Source organism: Limulus polyphemus, unplaced genomic scaffold, assembly GCF_000517525.1.
Source record: "Limulus polyphemus unplaced genomic scaffold, Limulus_polyphemus-2.1.2 Scaffold1634, whole genome shotgun sequence".
In the NCBI taxonomy this organism is placed as follows: Eukaryota; Metazoa; Arthropoda; class Merostomata; order Xiphosura; family Limulidae; genus Limulus; species Limulus polyphemus.
This window is the reverse complement of record NW_013667244.1, coordinates 72780-92447: the sequence shown is the minus strand read 5'-3', so window position 1 is coordinate 92447 and position 19668 is coordinate 72780. Positions and strand designations below refer to the sequence as shown.

General features: G+C 32.6%; 1 protein-coding gene across 1 annotated transcript; it reads left to right on the top strand.

Moving 5' to 3' along the window:
• Positions 1-560: 560 nt before the first annotated feature.
• Positions 561-19414, top strand: LOC106464379 (irregular chiasm C-roughest protein-like). The gene is made up of 8 exons (XM_022392069.1): positions 561-633; positions 9409-9600; positions 10089-10211; positions 12706-12812; positions 14288-14495; positions 15898-16012; positions 18887-18977; positions 19406-19414. Exons 1-8 carry the CDS (start codon positions 561-563, stop codon positions 19412-19414), a joined length of 918 nt encoding a protein of 305 aa, XP_022247777.1.
• Positions 19415-19668: the final 254 nt, after the last annotated feature.

Below are 19668 nucleotides of genomic sequence, written 5' to 3'. Positions count from 1 at the left end.
TTGATAGATTCTTTGTTTCAGAATTTTACGTAAAGCTACAGAGGAGCTCATCTACGCATAACCTTTCTAATTAGTTCTTTCATGGAACTGTCGACTAGTCTAAACACCAGGTAGCTAATAGTACTCGCTACCAACTCTTAAGCTACTTTTGTCTAATTGAATAGTTGGATTTGACCGTTATTCTTATAACACAGTAATGGCTCCTAAAGTGTGAAACGTGTTTTTGCTGCAACTGGTGGTGAACCATACATCATCATCAGATCCACAGTCCACGTACGCTTGCAAGAAGGTCATAATAAATCGAAAGAATGAAGATTGTTTGTTTAGAATTTAATATTGAAATAGTTTTAACTTAGCTTTACTGGAGATTCTTTATCTCTTTTTTTATATAAAACAATTGTGCAACACATGTTTACACTATGTTTTTTTTCGAACTATGATTACTAATATACATACAAAATAAAATAAAAATTAATAGCTCAATTTACTCTCTCTTTTTTTTTTTTAGATTTTATATCCACTGTTGAACTGCAACTTTAACCGGGAAGAAAACAGTTAAAATGACTTTCTTCATTGGTATTCAAGTCAGCGTCTTCATGCTTTTGATCCCTGATCTTGTTGAACGAGGCGAAGGTAAAGTTTGTTATACTAGTATAGCTTAGAATTAGCCCAGTTAAACAGACATATGTATATATGGTTTATTAGAATGTCTGGCAAATGTAATTCATACTAAATGTGTCTTTAAAAAAAAAAAAACTCGTATGAAATGAATAGGTATGTATAATGAGTATATAATCATACACAGTGACTGTCAAAGTATAACGCAAACCTTTACACAATAGGTTATCTACGCCCTGTCTATCGCAGGGTGTGTGTGTGTTTTCTTATAGCCAAGCCACAGCGGGCTGTGTGCTGTGTACGCCGAGGAGAATCGAACCCCTGATTGTAGCATTGTAAATCCGAAGACTTACCGCTGATCTACCGGGGGACCCATCGCAGGGAATTGGGCCACGGATTTTAGAATTGTAAGTCCGCAAACTTAGCGTTCACCCACCGAGTGACTGTTTTTTTGAAAGAGATTTGTTTATTTGTTTCGGCACAAAGGTACACAATAGGCTATCTGTGCTCTATTTACCGCTGGGAATCGAATCCCGGATTGTAGCGTTATAACTTTATATTCTGATTGCTCATTCACCTGTGGACTTTTCAGATATTATTTATTATGTACTATATTAATTATTAATGAATAAAGTACATTTTTTCTTCCATTGCTATTTTGCTACTTATAACTTCAATATTCTTACCTTATATATTTCTTTTAGAGTAACAATTCGAATATCTAATTCAGCTTATACCTGGTACCGAAACAAATTATTTTATATCAGTGGATTTGTTTTAGTAAACATAATGTTGAGTGTTTTGTTCATTTTTGTGAAATATATTCAAGTTAAATGCTCTATACAAGTATCAGTAATTTAAATAGATAACTGTCAAATGAAGAGATAAATTTTTGGTCAGTAAACGTTTTTGCCATCTTAAATAATACTGTCACATTTCATATTTTCTAACGATTATTCGTTACCTACGTAAGCGTATAGAAACATGCAATTTTAGAACTTATTAAAAGTAGGATTATAGACACGTGCGTTTCAATGAAGAGAATGATATTTTGGAAATGTATTGTCCATAGTTTTATTTTGTATCTTCCTTGTAGATAAAATTCATCTACTTCCTATTTTTGTTGTTGTTGTTGGTTGAAGCTTATGAATAACGGTGCGTTTACATTGCTCACGTTAAACATTATACAATAATATTCACAAATCTCTCTGAAGATGAGATCGTTATCAACATAAATACTTATGAAGTATGAAAGTCAATGAGATCAATAATAAGTGTCATAATGAAGCAATCGAATAACGGCTGATCATAAAGGTTGAATTATTTGGATTAATCAGTGTGAACCATTTCTAACTAATTCTTCAAGGCTAAACGAGCCGTTACCGAATCCACTGAGTTAGTTTTCAATCTTAAATACGTGTCAATTTAATAATAAAGAATCAACAAAACGAAAACTCGTTCCTATTGAATTGGAAAGAGAAACCGGTCAGAGATGTTTTTGTTTAACGTTTCTGAAAGGCACAATCCTTTGATCATTGGTGAAAAATAAAACTTTCACCTTGTAATATTACGATATAATTATTCAGTCATATACACTTTGATCAGTTATACCTTTTTTAATAGTTATAACATCTGGATGTATCTAGAATGTCGAAAAATACCGTATTAAAATATATTCTTAAATTTGATAAACATGGACAGTTTTATTAAGATATGCATAACGTTTAAGAACCCAAAAGTGACCTGGATAAATTGTTTTGTTTTTTTTAACTTAAGGACATTGTATGTCTAGAGGCAAAACAGATTAAAACCCTTTTCTAATTTCCTGTTGTGTTATATACATCTTAAACTTTCAGGCATCCAAACAGCCTTGATAAATAGAGTAAGCTCAAAAGTTGACAGAAAAAACAAACAACATACATTACAACACACGACCATTGAAGCTTATTAAACAACCACCCTAAGCTCAACTTTTCAACATCAATGCAGCGAGCTGTAAACCAGAAGCGGTTGAATCATATTAAAGGAAAGCAGTGGTGCGAAGAGATGGGTGATTGATGAATTGTTATATTATGAAAGGCATCACGTTGACAGTAGCAGGTCGGTAGCAACTAAGATATATATATATCATTAACAGCGCTGTTACATGTTGCTCGACTGCACTTGCGTTCCCGTCTCGCAGCTAACAGCATTCTCAAGGGAAAATGAAGGACCGTTTGATGTGATGGCCAAATGCTCGCTTTATCCACGCAACATACATTTTGCCTTATAATTTGTATGATATTAAAATATTCATATCATTATTCAACTATTTGGCTTGAGAGATATTATAAACTTTACTATATTCGTATATATATAATTAAGAAATGTTTAAAATAACTTAAAGTAAGAAAATGACTCTCACCGTTTATGGTGTAAATTAAGATTTTAGAAACTTTCAAATAATTAAAGGATACGATGTAAAGCACAATAAGGTATTTTGGGCTATGCTGTGATTCTTAATTTTCATTGAAAGTGTAAAACAATTTACTATTAAAAGATTTAATTCCTTTTACTTTTACTACATTTATCAACATACATATTAAATAAATATTATACTTGCTTAATTTAGCACTTATGTTATATAGTGAAATATTTTAATATATAATTAGACAGACTTTTTATAATATAGAATGATGCAAAATTTCTGAAACACTATTATTCTTCTAACTAACGTCATCCAAGATGTACAAAGTTGATATCAAGACACCCCTTTTCTCAGGTTGGGGCTCACGTTTCGTAATATTCGTCGTGTCACGGATATTTAGACATACTACTAAAACCAAGTGTTTGAGGTATCCTCACAAAATAAAAAGCATGGGTAAAATCAGTGCACCATGAGAAATCTCCACACAACAGGATAATTTGTATAGGTTCTTAATAGGCTGTTAATGGCCTAATAAAATACTGTCACAAAATAAAAAGAGATAGTTAATGAAATACAAACATGACAGAATAAAACATAGTAAGGGTGGGAATAAACATTTAATGGCGGTAAACGACTTTGGCATCAGTATATGTCTTATATCACGAGCATATCAACGGAAGGCTCTGGTAAAATGATGTGTTCCTTAATGTTATTGTTCTCTTACACCAAATTGGTAATTACTCTTGTTTATAATATGAATAATATAACCCATACTACTAATTTAATATTTGAGATTAGCCAACAGGTACTTTTATTTTACGCTTACGTAAGTCAAAGCTAATCTGATATACTCTAACAAAAATATTTTTCCCAGATCAGTGAAACACATATAGCTAATGTCAGTTCTTATGTGTGTAGTCCAATTATGCTCCTTAATAGGTTTTACATTTTTTGTTGAATTTCTCGCAAAGCTATCCAAGGACAGGTTGCGCTACTTCTCCATAAGTGATAGACTAGAGGGAAAGCAGATAGTCAACATTATCCACCACCAACTGTTGGGCTACTCTTTACTATAATTTTGAAGTGATAGACTAGAGGGAAAGCAGATAGTCAACATTATCCACCACCAACTGTTGGGCTACTCTTTAACAATGAATAGTGTGATTGACCGTACACATTATAACGCCCTCACAGCTGAAAGGGTGAGCATGTTCAGTGACGAAAATTCGATCTCGCGACTCGCAGTTTGCGAGTCGAGAGCCCTAACCATCAGGCCATGTCAAACTTAGAAGGTTTTATGAAAACGTTACTTTCGAAATTTAGACATCATAATCTTGGGTATTGCTTTGATGAAACTTATCTCACATTCATCTGTGATTGTGATCAGTGCCATATGAGTGAACCAGAAGATGTGTATTAGACCATTAATTTTACTAATCCTAACCCTATTAATTAATGTTCTACACACACACACACACACACATATATACTGCTCCATTATACAAATAAGTTACGCAAGTAAACTCAGAATATATATACTTTGTTAAATATAATTTCTTAAATTTTAGTTCACGTTGTACGATAGTTGCTTGGTATATATTATATATATATAGATAGGTAAGTACATATGTATAGAGAAATATACATATATATATATATACTACAGCTTTGATGAGTAAAACAGTCTATTCTAAATAAATGAAAATGAAAACAAGCCCTAATCTAACTAATTCGATAAAACAATTAACGAGAGCAGCATTTAAGAAGTAAATCATAACTTGGACTGACCTACATTATATTTTCAATTTACTACTCATTTGAACGTACTTGAATATAAAATGAGACAGAATTCTTCAGTTGTGTAAGAACTTTGATAAAATTAAGATTTAGTATTTCCAAAATTTTTGTTGATGGTTGCACAACTTATTACTGGTAGTACATCTTAAGTGTGGATGGTTTACATGAACCAACAAATTTTAGCATTTTTAATGTTCATGACATTACGTATAGGTATCAAACACTGCACGCTTAGTTTGTCATAGGTCATGATTTTTTTAAAATTTCTATCCTCTAATCAAGATAATGAGATTGCATATTAAACTAATTACCACAGTTCTAGTTAAACTTATTGGAGTTTAATGTTTAATCTAATAATCACGGGTGTACTCAAGAAATGTGAGAGTTAATTAGACCTTTTGTGTTTGTAGAACATTTCGTTTTCGTGCAGTCCCATCCAGCTTAAAATGTAAAAGATTTGTCAAAATTAAGTCAAACAAACTAATTAACCATAATGTTTAAATTTTTACATGTTCATGTAACTAAATAGTTTGATAAAGCATGTTCTGTGAATATCTTTTAATTAACATTAAATGGAAAAAGTTCAGCTAAAATAACTGCCGTTTATAGCATTATTATCTGAGATACGATACTACAAAAAATGAAATAAAATAGATCATTGTAGAGACAAATGAATTCGTTATGTTTTGTTTTATTCTTCGTTGCAGACTTTCTAACTTTAAAATGATTTAATTATACAAAGTTAATTACAATAAAGCGACGTATTTAAATAGAACTTATTTGAACAAACCAGTTTGCTAAGATGTTTGTTTTTACAGATGAAAAGGTAGAAAAACAAATAGCTTATACTCGTTTTCCTTGCAATCTTTTCATTTGCAGCAGCGTTAACTTAACAGACCTTTTAGCGTTTTTGATTTTAGTGTACACTGCTATTCTTCTGTAATAAAGTGTGCTGTCGCGAAACCACATATAAATCATAAGAAATTACACCGTGTTGTGGGGAATTCAAGAGAAAATCGAGCAACTAATAAGACCAGATAGTTAGACGGCGATGTTTTTGCTACTTGATCGTGTTATATATCAGGTACGTGAGCGAATCGTCTATCAGTATTAATTTAACTGCTCTAACCGCTGTTCACTGTCATGATCGATAAGACTACTTAGTTGTCGGCTAGAAAGTATTTGTGAAAAACGTTGTTTTTAATAAACACAAAGTGTTGTTTTTTAATCCATTTTAGTGCCATGAATTACTAATTATTACATTATAACTTCATCAAACCTTTAAGTTGCTATAATTTAGTCAAAATATTTGTTTTTACATATTTTTACCAATATTAGGTTTCATTTAAGGACTAAGTTCAACGGCGTTATTGTTCGTATAAACGTTTACGGTAAGTATTTATATCAATTTTTTTTTTGTAAAACATATACAACCTTAAATAGGCTTTATTTGCTTTTCAAATTCCAGTTTATTCGTAACCTATTGTTTAATATCAAATCACTATGATATGCCAATCTGTTATATAATTTTTCTTTAATTACAGAGTATTTCACCAAACAAGGCTTAATTAAAAGCGTAATTGCGTAAAATATTCCACATGCTACGTTAAATACAATACGTTGATTTATGAGGTTCAAAGAACAATCGTTTTATGAAAGTAATTATTCTACTTCGAAATAGCATTATTCCTTTGTAATCAAATCAAAGTTACGTGTTTAAGAATGTGAAAAGACTAGAGATGAGTAAAACAGACGCCATTTTGTTCCATTTCTTATTCGCCTTACGATAAGCAAATATTCAGACTAATAACCACCTGTACATTATTGAATCACCTTTACAACTCTGGTAAGGAACTTCTAATAAGTTTATAATGAACTGAAATAATCTTATATTGGGGTATCATATATAAAATAAAAATGAAAATGGTGATTCTAAAACGAAGATTGAAAGTTTATGCGATTAGACATTTTTTCAGTGGCGAAAATATTGATATATATTATATGCACCTATAAAAACGATGCTACAAATCACTAATAATCTTATGAAATAATTTGAAAATCGTTAAAATCTTACAATCATCTATGCTTACATAGCTTTTCACGTTCAAATAAACCTGAGAAAAACGAATTTTTATAGCTGTATCTTTCGAGTTAAAGCACGAAACAATGAAAATAACCGTACAATTGCAAGCCACATCTCATAAAACAACTTATATTATGGACATTAATAATTAACTGTGGATCTAATGCAAGCAACTTCATTACGTCTTCAAAACCGCGTGATCTTGTAATGAGAGTTACAACTGTTCAGTCTTACCGAGTTACATTGTAAAGACCAAATTTGGACGAAGTTATAGTGCTCCGTGGACATTTAACATAATTGGTAAAGCCCTTTTCCTCATTCTCTTGAACAGCTTAGTGTATGTGTTTTTTTTAATCACTTAAGATGCTGGTAATGGAAACTATTGGTGTTTGTTTATTTCAAGTTAAGCACAAGGCTACACAATGGGCTATCTGTGCTCTGCACACCACAGGTATCGAAACCCAGTTTCTAGCGTGTATATCCGCTGAGCCACTTGGAGGAGGAGGGCAAAACTATTGGTGAAACAAAACTTGACATTCAAACAAAATAGCCAAAACTTTAATATTTTAAGAAACTGATGAGTATTTTATAAGTGCCATTTTGATGTAGCTAATAATTCAATTCTTTGGATCATTGAGTTAGACGATTTGTTGTTCCTCATCCTCTTGGGCAGAGTGTAAAATGATTATAAATCATTTTTACCATTTATTATTACAGCAAGGAAATCCACTGATGAAAGAGACGATTATTGAATCTCCTTTTGTTTCATCAGATTTGTAATAGCATAACTTATCACTAAAAACAAATATACAAACGTTATATTTTTGAAAACTCAACGAGAAATTGTTAACAAAACTTCAATAACAGCTCTTCTTTCATTTAAACTTTTAGTGAGAGCAAACTTTGCATTAGAATCTGCATAATTACACTGTTTTTGGTGAGTTTTGTAAAGCAATATTTTATCTTTATCTGACTTTGGAATTGCATGATATCTATTCTTATTTAAGATGATTAATAAATAAAGGGTTATTAGAAAGATCACGTGGCGTATACTCATGTAGGAACATAATTCCTAATTTCATGTTGTTGAACAAAGTCACAAATTATATCTATAGGGCTTACTTCAATGACACACTGTATATGGCACATTCATTCTATGAGGCGTTACATTAACCCTTTATCATTTCCACCCGTACATTTTCGCCAATTACGGTAATGGAAAGAACCCTTTCATGGATGATAAAGGGTTAAGGCTATAAAACCATTAACAGACAGGACATCAGTCATATCAAAGACACGTTGTTGTGCTGCTACGAATAATTCCATTATAAAAACATTCTACGTGATTTTGGTAAAAATATTTTTCACACATAAATATAACAATAAAAATAATGTGATTTTAACTATTTACCTTTATTTATACTGATGTTGAAAATTAATTGACAATCTATGAGAAAGTATATGTTTAAAGTCTTACACTGAAGTCTGAATAAATAGAACATGTTTCTTTGTTCGTTTGTTTTTTTAATTTTGCGCAAAGCTACATGCGCTAGCCGTCCTTAATCTAGCCGTGTAAGACTAGAGGGAAGGCAGCTAGTCGTCACCACCTACCGCCAACTCTTTTACCAACGAACAGTGAGATTGACTGTTACATTATAATACCCCCACGGCTGAAAGGGCGAGCATGTTTGGTGGGACGGGGATTCGAACCCGCGACCCTCAGATTGCGAGTCGAGCGCCCTAACCACCTGGCCATACCGGTCCACAAAACTAAATAAATCAATATCTTTATGCTAATTTAGTAATTATACGTCACCAAAATTCTTGGTGAAACATACTGAACAACTTGCATACCGTATTTTTCTTTGTTTAATTTCGCGCATATGCTAATTTTGTAATGATACGTCAACAACATTCTTGGTGGAACATACTGAATGATTTGCATACCGTATTGTTTCTTTGTTTAATTTCGCGCACAATTACTCGAGGGTTATCTACGATAGCTCATTCTAATTTTAAAGTGATATAGTAGAAGGCAGCTAGTCAAAACCAACAGAACGTGTGATTGACGGTTACATTATAGCGCCCCTCACTGTTGAAAGGGTCAAGGATGTTTGAAAAAAGAATGCAAACCTGCAACCTGTAGATTGGGAGCCCTATGTGCTGTAAGTTGAAAGCGTGTCATCCCAGAATGTGTGATATATGTTATATTGTAAAGTGGAGATAGATATCGCTACAGAAGATAATTTTTGTACAAGCTTATACATAGCAGAAATATCTTAAACTGATTGGCCAGAATTTGAAATATTACTTTTTTACAAGCTTATACATAGCAGAAACAGCTTTAACTGCTTGGACAGAATTTGAAATATTATTATTACAGCAGTACCCGCTCCAATATGAATTTTTACTTTAATTCTTTAAAACCTGTTTCTTTATCGTTATCTATTTCGGGGGTCAATCCCTTTGACACTAAATTCTTAAATGCTCATCTGTTCTTTAGGTTTAATCAAACAGACATTTATACGGGAACCAAAAGACAAATTAGTCATCCTAGGAGAAGATATTCTTCTCCCTTGTCGTGTTCACAATAAAATAGGGATGCTCCAGTGGACGAGGGATGGATTCGGCCTCGGATCGGATCGTGAGCTTATCGGTTTTCCTCGGTATACTATGGTAGGAAATGATGAAGAAGGTAAGAGAAATGATTCATGTCAATTAAACGTAAACTAAATCTAGCGATAAATTAACACTCCATAGCAATGACGAAAATTGTTAAAAAGGAAGAGACATAAATATTACTTAATACAACAATATAATTATACGTATTTTACTATTCAAGTATTTGTAGAACAATGTATATCATAACCGTATTTTTCATAAAAACAAAGTTATTTAACATAATTTTAAGTTATACATGTTTGACACTTCTACTTAATTAGCTATGATAGCACATCGAAAGAATTGCATCTCTAAATAAAACAAAAATGTTACAGCAACGATTGTTTAAATTTTGTAACCGCTCATTCAATAATTGAAAATATTAATACATACTAACGTATCTAAGTCGTAACATGTTTACGCTTTTGTGTCTTATTCCATTTATAAGCTGTTTAGTACGGATAAACTATATTGTTGTACTGTTGATATGAGTTTTGTATTTTTTTTCGTCTACTTATATAGATGATTACTCTCTACAAATTACTAATGCACAGTTAGACGATGATGCTGAATTTCAATGTCAAGTCGGAGCTGTGGAAGGAATTAAGGGAATTCGATCAACAACAGCAGTTGTTACAGTGTTCGGTTTGTCTGTTATAATTTGTTTGTACTAAATACATTTTGTAATTTGTTTTCTGAGTTTTGAGGTGAAAAAATTAACGTCGATTCTGAAGGGATTTAGTTGTTTACTTTTAATGAAGATAACTAATGCGACAGTAAATTATTTTAATAGAATATGTAAAAATCATGTTTACCTCAAAGTCTGTAAAAACAAGTGTTCGTAATCTTGAAACGGATAATACTCATAAACTACACTAAATAATCTGTTAATACAGAGACTGGCTGAAATATGAATAAGATGTTGTATGATTTTAGTATTTAAGTTTTTTACTTTTAGTAACTAATGGTAAGGTGTTGCATGATTTTAGTATTTAATTTTTACTTTTAGTAACTAATGGTAAGATGTTGCATGATTTTAGTATTTAATTTTTTACTTTTAGTAACTCATGGTAAGATGTTGCATGATTTTAGTATTTATTTTTTACTTTTAATAACTCATGGTAAGATGTTGCATGATTTTAGTATTTAATTTTTTACTTTTAGTAACTAATGGTAAGGTGTTGCATGATTTTAGTATTCATTATTTTTTTACTTTTAGTAGCTTATGAATGCAAAATCATATATTTATTGTATGTTTAATTTACTTTTAATTCTTCAATTATAAATCCTTGAAATGATATTTTACTATTACCAATCAAATACCCTATAGAATATGTTAATATTTCAACTAATATATTAACTGTGTTTCTAATTGCTTTGAGTTAATTTTAATCACCGTTCGATTTATATAGTGAAGTCTACAAGGTAATTAGAACGCAAGAAAACTACCAGATTATAATTTCAAGTTACTAAGACCAAATGAAATACGGAACAACAACAACAAAAAAGTACTGGAAGTAGTTTACCTAAGCAAAGCTGTGGACGTATATCCTTTAGCTCAAACAACTGAAGTCAATCATTCGGGAATATTAAAATTATACTAACATTGTTTAAGTAAATTTTCATCTTACAACGACTTTCTGTTATAATGTAATAAAAGCTAATAATGTTATATCATTGTGTATTTGACGTTGACACCTCTAAATATTTTGGTTTCTTTTGCATAAAGTTAAGAACAGTTACAGTAATAACCTTCGCGATGAGATTATCATCTTATTTTTGTTTATTTACTAACAAAAATATTCCATAATGTTTACTAAGGATTAAAAAACGATCATTCTTTTAAACATTAGCCTTGTTGTCTGGTCGCTGGTATCTTGTGGCGAAATGTTTCATTTAAACCACCTTATGTCATTTAAATTCGCATTTCGATAGAGAGTCTGTTCTGAAAGTATTAATTCTAGGACAACGTTTTAGCGCTCTTACGAAAGTGTTCTGAGAATCTAGCCCATTGTTAATTACTGAGCCAGACACTTCATTTAAATGTAAATGCTGTAAAATGAATTCAATTTCCAGGTCACTGGAATGTTAACTCTGAATAATTGTTTTGTTAACTTCCAAAATGACAATAGCAAGAAACACCTTTCGATAAAACGAATCTCCGATCTATTACTAGGTAGTGAATAGCGTTAAATAGCTAGCTGGAGTAGTTGAACTCAAAAATGCAAATCAAATAAAATTCAATATGAGTTGCGTTCAATAATTCATTTTAACCACTTATTTCGTAGATTGCTTGATAGATTTTATTTGAATATTAACATTCCCTATTCTATCATTACTTCATTCGGTTGTCATGTGACTAAGTAGGTCCCTTGAAGACTTTAGATATTTTCAACAAAATAGTTTGTATAATAGTATTAAGCATAGACTTACAATTTGATGTTGTTTTTTTTAACCCTCGTGTCATGTGTATAAAATGAACATGATTAAGGGAAGTTTTTTTTGTACAAAAGTGATTTATAAAATTTGTCAACATCGCTTAACAAATCATTTTTATGGAATGAAAATACGCTCTATACATAATGTAAATGAATTGATACTAAAATATACGTTTTATACGTTAAAAATCATCACGTCAAACTCGTTTGTGCAAAGGTGAAAAAAAAACGATTTACAGCCAATATTACATAAACATAAAGGATAAGATGATGAAGTGAAGGTAGAAAAAAAAACAGAATGTACTTGAAATATTGAGAACAATTAAATATCCAAGATATACAAATTCTGGATGAAATAAATAATAGGCACAATAAACTGTGTTCATTTAGTTGTAAAGAACGATGTATACTTGTTCATTGCAATATAATCTAATAAATTCATCAGTCAAAATCACTGCTGTATCACAGTTTGGGAATAAAATACAAAGATCTGTTAATTTGTGTAAAACTTAAAATTGGGCTCTAAAGGCAATTTGTTTAATGAGATTTTAAAAAAATAGGTTAAAACTGATACAATTTTATCTTTCTCGAACTTATGTATTATACAGACTAATCTACGTTCCCTTATAACGAGTACATATCAAATCATAATGCTTTACTTAAAGTGATTATTATCTATAGAATGCGATTTTGTGTTTCAGTTCCCCCAGAGCCTCCAATCATCTTGCAAGGAGCTTATCTTAGGACTACTGCAGGTATGAATGTGAAGTTGACGTGTGAAGCCCACGGAGGTCGTCCTGCAGCGGAGGTTGGAATTATTCAGTTCCAATAACTTCGTGATGCTAAATTTTGAAAGGAATAAAAACCACCTCAATAAAATAACAATAATTTTGTGCTGCTATTATTCCTGAAATTCATCCAAAAACTTGGCTTCTACTGTTCTATACACTTGTTTTTATGTATACATTTTCAAATCCATGTATGTTTGTTTGTTTGTAATTAAGCACAAAGCTACACAATGGGCTATCTGTACGCTATCCACCACGGGTATCCAAACCCGGATTCTAGCGTTGTAAGTCCGCAAACATTCCGCTGTGCCACTGGGGGGCTAAGTCCGTGTAAGATAGTGTGTCAGTTAAACTAAATCCATGTGTACTGAAAAAATGCTCACCTTGGTTTGTTTGTTTGTTATGGATTTCGCGCAAAGCTACACGAGGGCTATCTGCGCTAGCCGACCTTGATTTAGCCGTGTAAGACTAGAGGGAAGGCAGCTAGTTGTCACCACCTACCGCCAACTCTTGGACTACTCTTTTACCAACGAATAGTGGGATTGACCGTTACATTATAATGCCCCCACGGCTGAAAGGGCGAGCATGTTTGGTGGAACGGGGATTCGAACCCGCAGATTGCGAGTCGAGCGCCCTAACCACCTGGCCATGCTGGGTCTCTCACCTTGGTGTCTTAATAACTTTTATAAAGAAATCGAATAAAAATAGTGTATTGAGAACACTATAAAATATTATCTCAGATGCAAAGCTTGATCTCAACTAAAACAAGAAACAAATTCAACACCCCTGTTAAGAATTTTAATCTCATTTCCTATCCTAAGTGTAATATAAATGTGATTTTTTACAACAAGTGAAAAATCGAGGTTTACTTTCTTATGGCAGCGACATTATTTTGTAAATTGTTTAGTAAAGGTTGGCTTATTGTATTAATAATATTCATTGCACTCAATTTGATGTATATTGTAAATGCAATTGTAATAAAATCCAAACACGTTTTTATTATTGATATGGGTGAAGCCCAGTTGTTAGCGTGCTAGAATATGAGTTGGAATTTAGTGGGCCGTGGGGGCATCGTAAGAGTAACGGTCATTATTAGATTAAAGTAGTCAAAGAATTAGCGGTTAATGCTGTCTTCTCTCTAACCTATCACTTCAAATTTAGTGATGGCTAGTGCAGGTAGTTATAGGGTGGGTTTTCGCGAATATATGAAACAAATAAGCCTTTTAGATTAAAATATAATGTAGATGTAACTCGTATATGAAAACATAGGTTAATTTTATCTGAAGAATAATGATAAGTATAACTGCGGACTGGCTAAATCCTGTGTAAATAGACGTCCAGGTGAATTCTACCGTTACATTCTTTGCATACGCATTTCAAAAATAAGTTAATAAAAGACTTAAGAGTAAAATATTAGTGTATTATTACAATTTGTAGATATTCCCGCGATATATGGATAATTAACGAACTACGAACTATTTATAATTTCTGATAGCTTGCCTGGATTGATGAAAAAGGAGACGTGGTAGAAGAGGGTACGGAATATAAGATCAATCAGATGGCAGATGGAAAAAGAGCTATCGCCATCTTGTCCTGGACATTTGTACCCGACAGGAGGCACCACTTGAAAAGTTTTACTTGTAGTTCTGAGAATTCGGCGCTTAAGCAACCTGATCTAGTGACCATTACTGTCGATGTGAAATGTAAGATTTTAAAAGTTTCATTTATACTTTTATTGTTAAATAAAATTAAAAAGGAAAAACAACAACTTTTTAATTATTTTCAATAAGTTCGTGAATATTTTAAAAGTTCATATAGTAGTAACTTCACTAAATTTGTCTAGTTAAATAAATTTACTATTTGACATTTGTTCTTCGTCATTTTACGATGATACAGTTTGCTTAGTGCGAAAAGAAGAGAGGCGTGGCCTAGAGGTAAACGTGTTGGGACTCTGAATTCCAGAATATTGTTCGCGATCTATTGCACAAAAATGCATTCTGCTCTTAAGAGCCTGGATGCGCTACAAGGGCGACTATCAAGTGTCTCTATTCAGTAAAACAAGAATAACCCAAGAGTTCGCCTCCCACTAGTTTATGAGATAAAACGTTAGGGACGTTTCTTTGTTTTTGACTTTTGCCTAAAGCTGTTCGAGGGATATCTTCGTTAGCTGTGGCTAATTTGGAAGTGATAGACTAGAGGGAAGCCAGTTAGTTCATATCACCCACCTCCAACTCTTTACCAACGAATAATAGAATTAATCGTCACATTATAAATCCCTCACAGGGACGAGACTCCATCCCGTGACCCTCAGATTGCGAGTCGAATGCCATAATCACCAGGCCACAAATTTGGGACGACAGTGTAGCTTTATATGAAATTTCTGAGCACGAACAATAATATTAGCTTGATAAAATTATCAAAAATGAATAATTGTAAGATAGTATGTCATATTAGCTCAATTCCCAATTAGTAGAATATTTGCTGACTAAGACATGTTTAGTTTCGCTCTTTCTGTTTCTATATACATATGTGTGTGATATATATATATATAAAATAAAACTACTGTTTTCATTCTTGATTTCTTCAAAAACAGTTACTGACATTGAGATTTTCCAGTTGAATTAATTGTTTCTATTGAACAATAACATTGCAGGAATTTGCATTAAGCCACTTGTATTATAACGATAAATTTCTATATTCATTACTTTGGTTAGTTTGTAGTTATGCACAAAGCTACACAATGGGCTATCTGTGCTCTTCCCACCACAGGTATCGAAACCCGGTTTCTAGCGTTGTAAGTCCGCAGACATACCGCTGTGCCACTGGGGGCTACTACTTTGGTAAATGAGTTTCATCTTTATCTAGAACACATTTTTCTGAAGTATTCAGTCAAAGGATAGAAACACAAGACAATATTTTGATATTCAATTATACCACACATAATTCTTTACTTTTGTTTTCGCTCTCTTTTGGCTTAGCGGTAAGTTTAAAGGCTTATAACGCTAAAAACTGTGTTTCGACACCCGTGGCGAGTGCAGCACAGACAGCTCATTTTCTAGCTTTGTGCCTAACTACAAACAACCTCTTGTTTTCATCTACTTACAGATGCCCCGAACTTAAATCTCCTGGTTCACAGTACCAAAATTTTTGAGAACGACAACGTACGACTCACTTGCGAGGTCGACGCTAATCCACCAGAGATTTTCTATAACTGGTACAGGTAAGGTGAATCCTGGCGACGTTCTATAGTTTCTATTGCTGTTATATACTTATTTCTTTAAGAAAAAAAGCCGAATTATGTATATACCTTGAACATTGACGAAACTATTGGAATACTATTCATCCAGGCCTGGTGGTTAGGGCGCTTGACTCGCAATCTGGGGGTCGCCGGTTCGAATACCCGTCCCACCAAACATCCTCGCTCCTCCTGCCGTGGGGGCGTTATACTATAACTGTCAATCCCACTATTCGTTGGTAAAAGAGTAAACCCAAGAGTTGGCGGTGGGTGGTGATGACTAGCTGCCTTCCCTCTAGTCTTTCACTGCTAAATTAGGGACGGCTAGTGCAGATAGCCCTCGTGTAGCTTTGCGTGAAATTCAAACGAACCTATCTATCCTAAGAATAGATAGAAGTGTGAAAAGAGTAAAATCTTAGTGTGAATAGAGTATGGTTATTAAGACCTTTCACTTGAAACGAAAATTATTATTATTATTCAATAAAACCACAAAGAAATCTTGAAATTAATTCATTTATTTGAAACTTGGAGAGTCAACAACTGGTATGTTTACTTCCACAAGAATAATAGATATCTTAATTTCATAGTCAACTAGTTTGAGTTGATAAATTACTTTAGACTGAACAAGTTAATAGTGTATGAAGTGAGCTCAAATATTTAATTGGCGTTACATAGAAAATATTTCATTTTCTTGTCACTATGAAATAACTTCATTTAGTAAGAAAACTTAAGAAAGATTGGACAAAGCTCCACAATTCTGCTTAATATTTAACTAATTACACATTTAGTTGTTTAGTATAGTAATGTGTACACCGAAAGTCCAGCTTCTGAAATGTATATTTATATCAGAGCACATTATATCGTGTGCGTGCACCTAAATGTTTCTTTCGAATTAAATTAACATAAAAAAACCCAATAACAGTAAATACATTCCATGCATACTTAATACGTTTAAAATTCTGAATAGTTTAGTTTATATAATATCTGATATGCGATTTGAACTTAATGGGTATCGTACATCTACGTCGCTATCGAAATTAAGTTAACAAAAATTAAATCAGTAGTAACATAGATCCTATAATAATGAATGTTGTGTGTTTGTGAATTTGTTTGTCTATGAACTCCTCCTACAGATTCTCAGTCTAGCGGGATCAAACTTAGTACACGTGCCTAGGTAGTGTGGGCGGGTGTCTTAACGATTTTTTTTTTCAGTACCTTGAGGTAGCTATAGAATTAAGCGGGGTTAATGTGAATGATGAGGAGGGTTTGTAGCTGATAGTGGCGCGCGGTTATTTCAGGCTTATAGATATAAAGTATAAATAAAATACTTGCCCCCCAGTGACACAGCGGTATGTCTGTGGATTTAGAACGCTAGAATCCGGATTTCAATACTCGTGGTGGCCAAAGCACAGATAGCCATTTGTGTAGCTTTGTGCTTAATTACAAACAAATAAACAATAAAATACTTACTATTTAATGTTCTCAATTGTACTTACGAACATATTATATTTCAGTACTACTGACACTAGTATATACTAGCAGAGTACCAGGTGTTGCTCGGATGAAAATGGCTTTAAATATCTTAAGATGATTTGATTGAATGAACCATATTAATTGTGATTTTTTGCAAAAAAAAAATCACAATTATTTCTTTACCTAACTAAAATCAACAAAAATAGCAAGGTGCGAAAAAAAATACAAATACACGCTTCTTGCACGTGCTTTGCATGACATTTTAAGTTTCCAAAACAAAATTCATTACCTTCTGGCGTCCTTATTTCTGCTGTGCGATCAAGTGTCGTTTGCAGCGTATTCTGACTTTATTATCATTCCATTTAATGAAGAATGTATTTTTTTTCTTCTCGTCGCAACACAGCGTAAATGAAAATTTGTTGATACCAAACGTTTTTGTAAAGTCATCGTATAGCTGATTCTTGCGAATAGACGCAAGCAAAGTAAAAGATATGGCTGAAGTAAGGCTATTTAGTTGAGTGAGTGTGCGCACAAGTTCGAGAGAAAGCACCAGCTTTTTTCAATTAAAAGGAGTTAGAGAGTAGGCATGTATGTATAGAAGAAAGAGAGAAGGGGGAAAGAGCACAGATGAAGGCTCTACGAAGTTCTTGATTCGTTTTAACACATAACTGATCATGGACAGAATGGTTAGGAAAAGTTCTCACACAAAGAAGAAACGTAAATAATAGCCAACTTGATCATACATTACCAAAAAAATCCGCCCTTTTCAATTTCAGATCAACTGGTTGTCCAGTTTGCCAAAAAAATTCTACATTGGTCACTTTGACCTCAATTTGAGGCCTTAAAACGGCCTCCGAGGCCGCGGCCATATAGCCCATGCTACTTACGCCCAAAGTTGTATCTGTACCCCTGTTTGGATTTTGGAGTTTAAGATGTGGTCGTGCATAAAAAAAAACAGGCCCACAGAGAGAGGAACATTCGCGCTTATATATATATATATATATATATTAACAATGAATACCGTTTTATGTATTGTCGTTTTTGTGAACTTCTTATATCGATCAATATTGTCGTTTTTGTGAACTTCTCATATCGATCAATATTGTCGTTTTTGTAAACTTCTCATATCGATTGATATTGTCGTTTTTGTGAACTTTTCATATCGATCGATATTGTCGTTTTTGTGAACTTCTCATATCGATCAATGTTGTCGTTTTTGTGAGCTTGTCATATCGATCAATATTGTCGTTTTTGTGAACTTATCATATCGATCAATATTGTCGTTTTGTGAGCTTCTCATATCGATCAATAACTACAAATTACAGACAAATGTGTATATACCATCTAATCTGTCTTGAATGTTCTGTTATTATGCTATTCTTTCAGAAATGGCAAGCGAATATTGAACGGTCACAGCTCTGTTTTTGTACTAAACCACGTAACAAGGGCTAACAATGGAGACATAATCATTTGTGAAGTGAGTAACGTTGTGGGAACTACGAGAGTGAAACATACTTTGAATATCCTATGTAAGTATATTGTCTACTCTTTAATGAGTTTGATTTTCATATTATGAAGGTCGCAGTAATTAATTGATCTATGATTTAAATGTTTGCATCTAAGATACATATTGAATCACAATTTCTAAAGATATGAGAATCTGTAAACAGTTTCTTGATTTAATTTTACATTGCTTGAATTTTAGAATACAGCCTTGTTGGCACATATTATCAAAAAGTGAGAAGTGTTTCTGTCATTAAGTATTGATAGATAAAAGATATGAATTCCACAACAAATTTTGAATGTCACGATTCATAACACCTAATAAAGATGAAACAACTAAAATATCTGCTGAGAAAATTTCATAAGTTCATAGACCATATTAAATTTGTGATGTTTTTTTAGAAACAATGACACATTGAATAAAGCGATACATCCTACTAGTATAAAAATCTAATCAAAAACACTTCAGGTGTAAAAAAAAAATTGCAGTCAAAAAAAGAATTGAGCGTGCAACTTAAAGAAATGAAATATAAGTTTGCGGCCAAACTAGTAGCTACGCTTATAGCATTGCTCAGAATTTTACAACAAATATTCATTCATTAATTGGCCAGGCTACGTTTTTTATTCAACTTGGGGCGTGATGGTAGATAAAACCAATACACACC